Below are 11,656 nucleotides of genomic sequence, written 5' to 3'. Positions count from 1 at the left end.
AACATAACCGAGTCAGCAAATACATTGAATCGTTGTGTACCAAAAATATTTACTCTGGGTCACGGGTCCAGTGTGTGATTGCCAGCTATGCAGCCAAAGTTGTTTAGTTCATTAGTAGCCAGAAAGTCACTGATTTAAACAACAAGATAATTGAGAATGACTCAGCAATTTTCTTGCACATTACAGGCTATAATAGACTACTGTACAGCATAGAGGGTGTGTGTGCATATAGTGTACATACCTGCTTAGTTCTTTTAGCCAGGAGTGCAGGGCTGCTGGAGACACTTGCACCTGCAACTCTGGTACTGAGAGCTGGCTTCAGCTCAGCTGGACGATCAAATAACTCTAGCCGCAAGCGAGGGAAGCCCTTATAGCTGAAAGACAAAATGTTACAAAAAGGGAGGAAAAAAAGGTTTAACAACATTTTATTAGGGTTATGGTTATGCAATGATCTAATCAGCCAATAGTGTGACAGCAATTCAATGCATAAATCACACAGATATAGTCAGCAACTTCAGCGAATGTTTATATAAACTAATCATACTAACTAATTATATAAATAATCAAAATGGAGAAGAACGTGATCAGTTATTTTGAATGTGGTACGATTGCTGGTTACAGACGAGTATTTCTATAACTGGCTGGTCTGGAATTTTCACACACAACAGTCTCTACTCTATGCTATAATAAAGAAGAAGAAGAAGAAAACAAACACCCATAGCAATTCTCTAAACAGAAATGCCTCGTTGATCAGAGAGGTCAGCGGAGAATGACCAGGCTGGTTCACGCTGACAAAGATTACAGGAACTCAGATAATCACTCAGATAATGCGGTGAGCAAAAAGGCATCTCAGAATGCAAAACATTGGAACACTAGCAGATTAGCTATAAGAGCAGAATAACACACCGTGTTCCACTTCTGTCAGTAAAGAACAGAAAGCTGAGGTTGGACTTTAAAAAAAAAACAACAACAGACAAATGTAGCCTTGATAGCTTTGTCTATTGAATCTCGATTTCTGTACAGACCAACATCATGAACCATGGACCCAACCTGCCTTGTGTCAACATTACAGGCTGGTAGAGGTGAATGTATTATTGGCACACTTTGGGCCGGTTAATATCGTTCAATCATCACTTAAAAGCCACAGTCTATTTGAGTATTGTAGTCCACCATGTGCATCCCTTCATGGCCACTTGCCGCATGACAATGTACCAGTCAATAAGAAAAATCTGTCTGAAATTGCATCTGAATCCCTCAGAACAACTCTGTGATATATATATAAATAAAGCAGAGATTTGAAGCATGAAAATGTGGCTAAAAACAAATCTGTGATGCACAACCTTCATGTCAAACTAACCCAAAATCTCAAAGGAATGTTTCCAAAATACCCCCCCCCCCCCCTTTCTTTCTTTCGGCTTCTCCCATTAGTATATAGTTCCTAATAAAGTATTTGATGAGTTCAGACAGTCTGCTTCCTAAGGAGTGGAAAAATTATGTGGAATAACTATTAAGCAAGCGTATCTGGAAGAAAAATGCTAAGTGGAATGGCGAGTAAAAACCCAAAGTCACTGAGCAGCAGGCAGAGTAACCGGCATTAGCATCTGCAATCGTTGCCAATTTGCCTCAAGGCTGCCAGGAAGCTGACTGTATTGACAAGTATAAAAACAGATGATGCTAGCCTTGTGCTAATGGCTGAACAGCAGTATAAATCACTTTCTATATAAACCGTTGTAATGTTAATGAACTAACTCGAAAGCAAAAAAACAAAAAAGCTTAATTATTGGAATAAATGTAGCAAATGCATTAACAAAAAAAGACCATGGCGTTTTAAATGTGCTTAAAATTGTACTTATAACATAAGTGAAATGTGTGTGTGTGTGTGTGTGTGTGTGTGTGTGTGTGTGTGTGTGTGTGTGTGTGTGTGTGTGTGTTTGAGACACACATGTATTTTGGAGGAGAATCTGGGCCATCATCAGGAGGAGGTTCTGGGGGCAAGATGAACACAGTGTGCTCGCTCTTCTGGGACTCATCCAGTTCTACCAGCCTGGTGTCGTCGGATAGCTCTCCTTCTACCTGCAAGAAAATGTCACCTGTTAGTCCACGAATATCCTCACATTTCCTCTGAGATCTCATGCTGCATAAATAATGTTCGAAATATCGCACATTAATGATTAACAATAAGTGTCTCCACTTTTGTTTTCCTGAAAAAGGTAAGCATGAACATGACACAATGAACAGCCAAATAAATCATCTACAGTCATTTTGAGTTGTGAAAATCCTTAACAGTTCATGATGCACATGTAAATACAATTGCTCAAAAGAAAAACTAAGCCTTTATTATGCTCATCTCACAACACTGTTTATATACTGACCCACGATTTAATGATCACTAATTCCCCCGAACTCACAGGGACTTTCCATGTCTTTTATGGCTGAATGTGTTTAGATTAAAAATGTGCCAACATTTACAACAGCAGATGGCGGAGTTAATTATTTACTCCATTAAACCGATGGTACTGCAAAAGAACAGCAACGGCCATCTGGCCTTAATCTTCCTGAAAAGCTGATCTGGAGCCCGCTATGTTACCAAAAGTCCAACAGACTCTACATTAAAACCGTGCTCAGTTCAGCAACAAAAAAAGAAGCGTTTCCTCCTTTATGCCTCGAGACTTAGCCGGACATTTTTCTCTGTCCTCAAGGGCGTCATGATGATGGCAGAATAGTGGAAAGTATTGCACAGGGATTTTTCAGGGAAATGTACGCTCACCTTTGTGCCCTTGTCTGCTCCTTTATCAGATGGGAAAAGCTATGAAAAAAGTGAGAGAGGAACCGATTCAATCATAGGAAACTGTGCTACTCGTGATAACATTACAAATAAAAGGTGATTTACATACACAAGTCCAAAAACCCTCTGCTGTGAAATCATAAAGCGCATTTTAAAGGGGGAAAGCGGAGGGAAATGTGCACGTTCAGTCAGAAGGTAAATAAAAAATTGTTGTTGCCTCTGGCAACAGACAGAGGATTTTTTTTTTTTTTTTTGTGCCATAATGGAGAAGTGTGTGTACGTGTGTGAGCTACCTTTTCAATGCAGTAGTCAAAAAAGGCAAGTCCAGTATCCTTGTCGCTGACAAAAGTGCATTCCTCTATAAAGCGAATAAATAACTGAGTCTTGGTGAGCTGAGTGTAGAACTTCTGGTGAGCACGATCCCGACTCTTCAAAAAACCTGAAGCAGAAGAGCAAAACAATCAACATGGTGTGCTTTTAGCTGTAGTGTTGCACAATATCAATATACTGTAGATGTACGACTGCAGAGCAACATGGCTGGAACTGGAACTGTGCACCATCATCAAAACTAAAGGTTTTCAATAATGTGTTAAAAATATGCCAACAGGACCACAGAAGCATACATTTTATAATTACACTTTTCTAAATGCATCCAGCAGACATGCATTTATAATTTACTCAGTCATATTATTTAAATAAGTCAAGGCTTTGAAACAGTAACTACATTTAGCAGTGCAACAGAAATATTTAACGAGGTATGATTGGTAACTCAGCCGATGTTTCTAAAACCGCCTAGAGCGATTAAGTCCCATGTGTTAATATGTAGCATTTTTGTTTTTGATCAAGCAAAACTCACAAGATAGAGGGACAACCCTATTAAAAATATAAAATATAAAAATAAAAATCGCTGCCAGCAAAATTAGGATCAAGCTATGATTTACATTAAGCCAAAGGGGAAAAAAATAGGAACGAGACAAATTTTTAATATAGCTACATGTGAAAAAAAATAAATGTTTAGTATATGGATTTAAAAAAAATTTAATTACTTATTATACTTATATTTAACATTAATGGTTTTAAATGCAATGTGTATTTATTGTGCATTTTTCATTATTCAGCCTCTCCAAAAGTATGTGAACACCTGAGCAACACAGCCATATGAAGGACTACACCAATCTGCACTACACAAAGCTAAAAGAAAAAAATAAAAATAAATAAATGGCATAAAATTCCTTTGCATGCTGTAAATGAAAAAACTTCCCCTAATTGGAGCAAAGCAGCCTAATACTATTGGAGCATGACGAAGCCTTTTACTGTTTTGTATTCTAGACTGCATCCGGAAATTATTCACAGCACTTCACTTTTTCCACATTATGTTACAACCATGTTACAGCAATTCTAAAATGGATTCAATTCATTATTTTCAGATCTTTCCAGAGATGTTCAATCAGGTTCATGTCTGGACTCTGACTGGGCCACTCAAGAACATTCATAAGAACATTTTGGCTGTGCGCTTAAGTCGTTGTCCTGTTGGAAGATGATCCGTCACCCCAGTCTGAGGTCCTAAGCACTCTGGAGCAGATTTTCATCAAGGATGTCTTTGTACATCTCTGTATCTTTCCCTCAATCCTGACTAGTCTCACAGTTCCTGCAACTGAAAAACATTCCCACAGCATGATTCTGCCACCACCATGCTTCACTGTAGAGAAGGTATTGGGGCCAGGTGATGAGCAGTGCCTGGTTTTCTCCAGACATGACGCTTAGCATTCAGGCCAAAGAGTTCAATATCTTTGTTTCTCATGGTCCGAGAGTCCTTCAGGTGCCTTTTGGAAAACTCCAGGTGAGCTGTCCTGTGCCTTTTACCGAGGAGTGGCTTCCATCTGGCCAATCTACCATACAGGCCTGATTGGTAAAGTGCTGCATAGTTGGTTGTTCTTCTGGAAGGTTCTCCTCTCTCCACAGAGAAATGTAGGTGCTCTTTCAGTGTGACCATCGGGTTCTTGGTCACCTCCCTGACTAAGGTCCTTCTCCCCCGATCGCTCGGTTTGGCCAGCCGGACGGCTCTAAGAAGAGTCCTGGTGGTTTCAAACTTCTTCCATTTTTGGATGATTGAGCCCTCTGTGCTCATTGGGACCTTCAATGCTCCAGAAATTCTTTTTGTACCCTTCGCCAGATCTGTGCCTCGATACAATCCTGTTTTGGAGGTCTACAGACAATTCCTTGACTTAATGGCATGGGTTGTGCTCTGACCTGCAATGTTAAATGTGGGACTTCATATAGACAAGTGTATGCCTTTCCAATTATGTCCAGTCAACTGAATTTACCACAGGTGGACTCCAATCAAGTAGTAAAAACATCTTAAGGATGATCAGTGGAAACGGGATGCACCTGAGCTCAGTTTTGTGTGTCGTGGCAAAAGGCTATGAATACTTGTGTTTTTATTTTTTGGGGTTTTTTTTTTATAAATTTGCAAAGATTTTAAACTTCTTTCACGGTGTCATTATGGGGTTTTGTTTGTAGAATTTTAAGGAAAATCACTAATTTAATCCGTTGTTGGAATAAGGCTGTAACATAATATGTGGAAAAAGTGAAGTGCTGTGAATACTTTGTGTATGCACTGTACATCATTATCTATTAATCTATTATCAAAAAGATCCTTTCTGAATATTTTACCCACTTATTTTTAAGTAAGAATTACATTTATATCTCCAGTTACACAATTCAATAAGCTATAATGTTAACCAATTCTCATGTAGTGAATTCGTTTGAGGTTTCCTTTACCCTGCAGATCGTAGAGGGAGTCAGCGGCGGTGGCCTTCTCAGATGGTGCCTCTGTGATGGGTTTGAGGTAGTATCGATAGCCCTTTAATATTGAGGCCATGAAGCGCAGAAAAGCTTCTTGAATCTCCATCTCGATTGCAATCTTCTTCTTATGCCACGTAAAATCAGCCTCCATTTGGGGCGTCTCTACCACTGAGAAATCTGGGGTCTGTCTCACTGTACAAAGCATACAAGTAAGCACTGGTGAGAAGGCGTTCATCAAACAGATACTGTATGACAATAATATATGGTAAAAATTAAAAAGAAAAAAATTGTCTGTAGTTATTTAGCTGCCACTTTCTGAACATTGAAACACGTCATTTCAGTAGCAATAACCTTTATTGTGGAATTATGATATGTACATTATTTAGCTATTGGACGAGCTACAAGGCTACAGAGTTAGAGACCACAAAAATGTTCATTTTATTTCCTCTGATAGCATTGATTTTCTCCATGTCAAACTCTCTTACACTTTAACTGCCACTTTCAAAGCAAACCATCCTATCATAACTCAGACTCCATATTTAATAAGAGAAGTGCTAAGAATAAGGTCCTTCTAGACGATGCATTACAGAACCTTCTCACCAATAGTAAGATGGTGTTGCACGTTGACCAGCAAGTTAATTAGACTCTTGCAAGGCTTCTTAGGGAGATTCTTCCAGCTATAGTTCCTCTTTTCATCAGACCTGTTGCAAGAATACAATTTTATTTGGCTGATAAAACAAAAAAAAAATGCTGACGCTGTTATCAGCTGCTGAACACTAATAAAGATATTAAAATGGTTTTTAAATGTTTACACAGAAGCTCACAGATAAATAGTGTTGGTGTCCAGGTCCACACAAACCACATCTGGTGGGGGATCATAAAGGTCAAAGTATCTGGAGTCCACTCCGACAATGAAAGGACAGGGTGCATTCAGAACCCCAGCCAGAGAAAGAGGACACAGAGGGATGTAGGGACATTGCCATTGGAAAGGAAAGATCATCTGGAAAGAAAGATAAATGGATGGAAATGTCAAACATCTTTTTCCAATGCAGACAGTATTGAGATTTTTAGCACATGGGTGATTGGTATACTGTGCCTTTGATGTACCTGAAGAAAATTTCGCATTTCATAATATTTTCTTTCCTAGTTGATAAAATGATTGGATGCTACAATGACTGCAGAATTTCTGCTGCACATTTAAGCCGTGAATCTCAAGTTCTACTACCCCGATGTGCTTTACCACATTATGATGGCCATTAAAGTACACAGAACTAAGTCATGTTCATGGAACCAGAGATTAATTAAGTTTGTGACATTGCCCACACCAGCAACCATTCTGAACTGTTTGACACACAAATGCCACCAAATTCTGACCCAGCATGTCCCAGCAGAACGTTGAGAACATTGAGATTCATTTGATAAGCTGATGTTTCCCCCAATTTCTTCAGCTTTGTTGAGTTTACTGTAGCCTTAGATTCTTGTTCCTGACTGGCAGGATTGGATGTGGTTACTTGAGTCATTTGAGCCTTCCTGTCAGTTTTAAGTCTCGCCACCCTTCTCTGTCTGCTGCCATTAAGGTGTTTGCACCCACAGAGATGCTGCTTACGGGTGCCCTCTCTATAATACTGTAGTCCAATCCTCTCTTCACAAAATTCTCTTATTTGGATAATATCTAATGTTATTTGGTGGCATTTCATGGTATGCATAATGTATCTAACTTAACCGCTTGCACTGTAGAGGCATTTCAATCGGGGTTTTTTTTTTTTTTAATGTCATCAGGCTCAAAAGGCACTGTGTACAAGGTGCAACCCCACATACACACAACTCACCGAGACCACAGCCTCAGCCACGCCAGTCAGTACAGCCGGTCTGAGGGAATGCAGAAGTATCTTGCTCTCCTGCATTACAAAATGCAGCAGCGTGGCACAGTTTTCTGGGCCCAGGTTTGTAAGCAGAGTGCTATAGTCTGCACCACTGTGGATAAAGAAATAAAATTGTAACAAAAGTACCAGCTACAATATCCATCCCAGAACTTTGTGTAATGCTACATATACATCAAACTGCTCTGACGTGGCAGCTCGTCCTTGGTTTCATTCCTGAAACAGAGCACACACTAAATACATAATCCAGAAAGGAGAGTGGAACAGCTGCATCCAGTGGAGACTTAGAGTCAGCAATTCCTTCTTTCCAATTTGGCTGACACTCGTGCAAAGGAAAAACATCCGAAACTCTAAACTTTAAACTATTGCTTAGGATTTTTAAGACTAACCTCATCTTGCCTTCAATTTAGGATTAAAATAGATGGAAATTTTGAACACAAGAATGGGCTGAATCTGCCACATTTGACAAGGCAAGGCTTTTGGAAAATCCTTTTTCTTAGGAATACAAACAGCAGCGCAATCGCAACTGAATACTTCAAGGTTTCAAATAATAAATGAATAGTCAAAAAGATATATATCTCTAATGCAATTGCCAACTTACCTTAGTGGTAAAGGTGAACATACGGGCTGGGACAGCATAATGCTTTCATGTAGAGAGAGCTAAGACATTAGAAAAAAAATCTTAATGTCTTTGAAACAGGAAGCAGTTTAAAGTTGTTAGTTGATAGCCTCAGCATCTTATAACTCTCTACCATTTCTTTCTCTCACACACTTACATACTATATATACACACACACACACTATACTATATATGGAATATTAACTATACCTGGACGAGTATTCTGGGCCTTTGTGGGGAAGGAAAGGGCACATTGTGCATGAAATGGGAGATGTGTCTAGAAGAGAAAATAAAAGGAAAGCAAACAGGTTAATACATGTCCCAGTGCGAAACCAGTGGCTTGTGTTATTTCAAAGAAAGATCACACACATAACAAAAGAATGTCTAAGTAAATCTAAACAAAAAATCCTGCAGGAATGCTAATAACGTACTTCTCAATAGGCAGAGGGTTGACCGTGTTGAGCGTGAGCTTGTAAAGGAACAGAAGAAATTCCTTGAAAGCTTGGTAGAAGGGCCAGCGAGACAGAAGACAGATGCACTTGTTGGTGTTGACTGTGCGATTAGTAATGAGCTTCTTGTCCACAGTGGTTAGAAGTCCAAGCTGGATCTTCTGCTTCTCGGTCAGGTTATCAGCTGGGTAGAGCTCGTAGAACTGGATGGCTGCACCATAGACCTGAAGAACAAAAGGATTTTCCTGCATTAAAGGATTTATAGAGTCCTGGCAGATGGCTGAAAAGTTCAGATAGGACTCAACACAGCCTAGACACTTAAGCCTGCTCCATAAATTAAAGGATAAATGCACCTCCTACATGATTTTTAGTGGATTTCATTTTCTTGTCAAACTAAAACGTTTTAAAAACAGACCCTGCATAATAAGTAACTGTCTGAATTATAAATGCACCTTCGCAATGTGAGTGCGTGCAAATGGAAGCCGTTGTTTCATAAAGAATGTTTTGATACCTTTTCCCCAGAAGAGTTGGTTAGGACGAATGTGGAGAAAACGGGTAAGGGGTTCTGTGTGTTGGGAGCCCAGGACTCGATCTTGGCCCCCATTGGAAGGCAAAACAGAGGCACCGACTCTGAAAGGGGGACAGACTCATAGTCTTCTTCTGGGTAACGAAAGATCAGACCTGAAGGGAAGAAATAATCTTTCAGGACCCTGACAGGCAGAATAACACTGTGGCTGCTGAGTTTATCAACTACACATGCAGATGAAATGTTTTTGAAATCCAGCCTTGCTTATCAGCACCGTGTCTGGAACAGATGAGACACTTTATTAACATTAAACATACTTTAGATTATTCAAGTATCCAGAGCTGTAGACCCACTATTAATCTATTTGGAATGGTTGAAATAAACAATTTTACCCTTAAAATGTGTTGGACTGAGAATCTATCCATTATTTTATTTCATCACTCACAAGCCACGACAGATAAAATAAACATATAAAATATGTAATAAACAGATCGAATATCTGTACAGTGAATGGCGCGCTAGCAACAGTTGAACACACAGTAGAATTCATTCTAATCTCAGGTACTTGTGGTAGTCACTCATGGATGTCGATCATTGCAAATCGAAAAATACACAGTAAAAGGCAAATATAAGGCCAGTCAGGAAGTCTTGTCTTTTAATGATTAACAAGACCACACTTGACAGGAAGTGAGGCTCTGTGAAGATAAAGACTTGAGTTGTGTGTTCTGTGAATATTAACCAGGCTCTAATCTAATCGCAAGGGCAGAACTAGCATCCTGAGTCATGTACGGTAGGCATCTCTGTCATTTTGTATGCAACCCTTTAAAGCTCCTTAATGAAAGCGACAAAAGATGAGCACAGGGCATTCACTGTAATTCAAAAGAATATGATATGACTTACAAGAAAAAAATAAAGGCCTTTTACTGTGCCATTGTGCTGCATGAGAATAAAGTACAAAACTGTAGTGGAAAACAGGTGCATTCAGATACAGTTTTCAAAGATTCTGATACGATTTCCTACTTAAGCTACTTAACTGAATTTTGCCTTCTTGTTTAAATCAAGCCAAGCGAGACAACTAATCAGACGGTTAACAATATAAAACTATCATCAAAGCTCATCCTTCTCAAACTGCCTTCAGGTCAAATTATTTACAGAAATGCATGATGTTTCTTTAAATAATTTTCTGTTGATGGCCCTGGAATTATCCAGACGTGCAGGTACTGACCAATGCTTGGTTTGCCTATCCACGGACTTCCTTTCATTCATTCAGTGTGCAGTGTGGAACTGAGATTGAGTGCCTGGTTGCTCAGAAATGCTACACTAGTGCACTACCAGGACTTAAAAGCTGTACTGAGATAGAAATCACGTTCACATTCCCGAAAAATAGATGCTGACTGGATGTTAGCCGTGTTAGAAAGACAAAGTTCTGACCATATCAAATGTTGAGGGTGAGTTAAACAAACAGACATTTCATTTAAAAAATCATGAGTAGGATTGCAAAAAAGACAACAAAATCGTGAACTTACCTGCTTTGTAGGAGATAGAGTTGGAAGAGGAGACTGACTTTTTATAGCACAGGTACACACTGGAACCCCACTGGGAATTTTTAAAAAAAGTAACGTTCTTGTAACAAAAACACACAATCATTATTAACAATAATAATCCAACGTTTATGTCTCTGTGAGGTCTCACCATGCCACAGTTGAGGTTCTTGTCCACTTTGAGAAAAGTGTGTGGAGGAGTCTCGCCTTTGCTTGTGATTATCACACAGATGTCAGTAACGGCCAAGGAGTTTCGAGGCTGGACGGGCGGGGCGCGACGCAACGTGATGAAGATGCGCTGTGATGTAGTCGAGCTGTTGTTGACGTTAGCGCAACGGCCGTACGGTGTGGCTTGGATCACCTCGCAGCCCTGGATCAGTCTCTCCTTCCCTTCATATATAACACTGAGACAAACACACAGAACACACATTATTAAGGGTCAAAGTCGCAATGGAAAGCCAATGACTAATTCGAAAATCCACTTTTTAATGCCTAAAACTACATCATGCGTAGGAGAGTGTTGGAGTGCGTGACTTGGAGAACCGTTTGTGTTCTGCACTTCTGAACTCATCTTGGGGGAAAAAAAAAATAAATCAAAGCTATTCTAATTCAAGAAGACATCTGACAATTAAACAATAGTCATGTGAAAGGTTCTGGCAGGCCATGACTCACTTTATCCAGAATGCATTACTTCCACATCGCTCCACAGTCTGAAGAGTGCAGGACATTTAACTGCTAAAACATTTTACTTCAGAAACCACAGTGACCACATGCTTTTGTACTAAAGTACTAAAACCTTTCAACTGCTCAAGAGATGATTTATTTGGTAGGTATTTAAGTTAAAGTTGTTTTTTTTTTTTTTAAATAAGTTGTTGAAAGTGCTGTACAGAGTCAAGATTGTAAGACAGACACACACACACACACACACACACACACACCCCTCCCTGAGTTTTCCAGTCATATGTGTTTTCCCCCCCCAAACTGTTTTCTACAAAGTTAAAGGCACACAAATTATGTTAGCATAAAATTTTCCATTTATTTGGACTAGGAG

At 39.4% G+C, this 11,656-nt stretch overlaps 1 protein-coding gene across 3 annotated transcripts in view; it reads right to left on the bottom strand.

Annotated features, from left to right (window-relative positions):
- dennd4c (DENN/MADD domain containing 4C) overlaps window positions 1-11,656 on the bottom strand; it is a 48,406-nt gene that overhangs the window by 13,298 nt on the left and 23,452 nt on the right. For all 3 annotated transcript variants that reach the window (XM_083542286.1, XM_083542287.1, XM_083542285.1), the window contains exons 3-16: window positions 10,757-11,009; window positions 10,591-10,660; window positions 9,050-9,219; window positions 8,521-8,762; window positions 8,300-8,366; window positions 8,072-8,130; window positions 7,420-7,564; window positions 6,415-6,590; window positions 6,191-6,291; window positions 5,567-5,782; window positions 3,079-3,224; window positions 2,768-2,806; window positions 1,943-2,073; window positions 242-374 (exon numbers count right to left, since the gene is read on the bottom strand). In XM_083542286.1, the coding sequence (XP_083398412.1) occupies window positions 242-374; window positions 1,943-2,073; window positions 2,768-2,806; window positions 3,079-3,224; window positions 5,567-5,782; window positions 6,191-6,291; window positions 6,415-6,590; window positions 7,420-7,564; window positions 8,072-8,130; window positions 8,300-8,366; window positions 8,521-8,762; window positions 9,050-9,219; window positions 10,591-10,660; window positions 10,757-11,009 (1,948 nt within the window). The remainder of the gene's footprint in view (window positions 1-241; window positions 375-1,942; window positions 2,074-2,767; window positions 2,807-3,078; window positions 3,225-5,566; window positions 5,783-6,190; window positions 6,292-6,414; window positions 6,591-7,419; window positions 7,565-8,071; window positions 8,131-8,299; window positions 8,367-8,520; window positions 8,763-9,049; window positions 9,220-10,590; window positions 10,661-10,756; window positions 11,010-11,656) is intronic.

This window comes from Silurus aristotelis (genome assembly GCF_946808225.1).
Source record: "Silurus aristotelis genome assembly, chromosome: 5".
NCBI classification, from domain to species: Eukaryota; Metazoa; Chordata; class Actinopteri; order Siluriformes; family Siluridae; genus Silurus; species Silurus aristotelis.
This window is presented reverse-complemented; position numbering and strand designations above follow the sequence as displayed.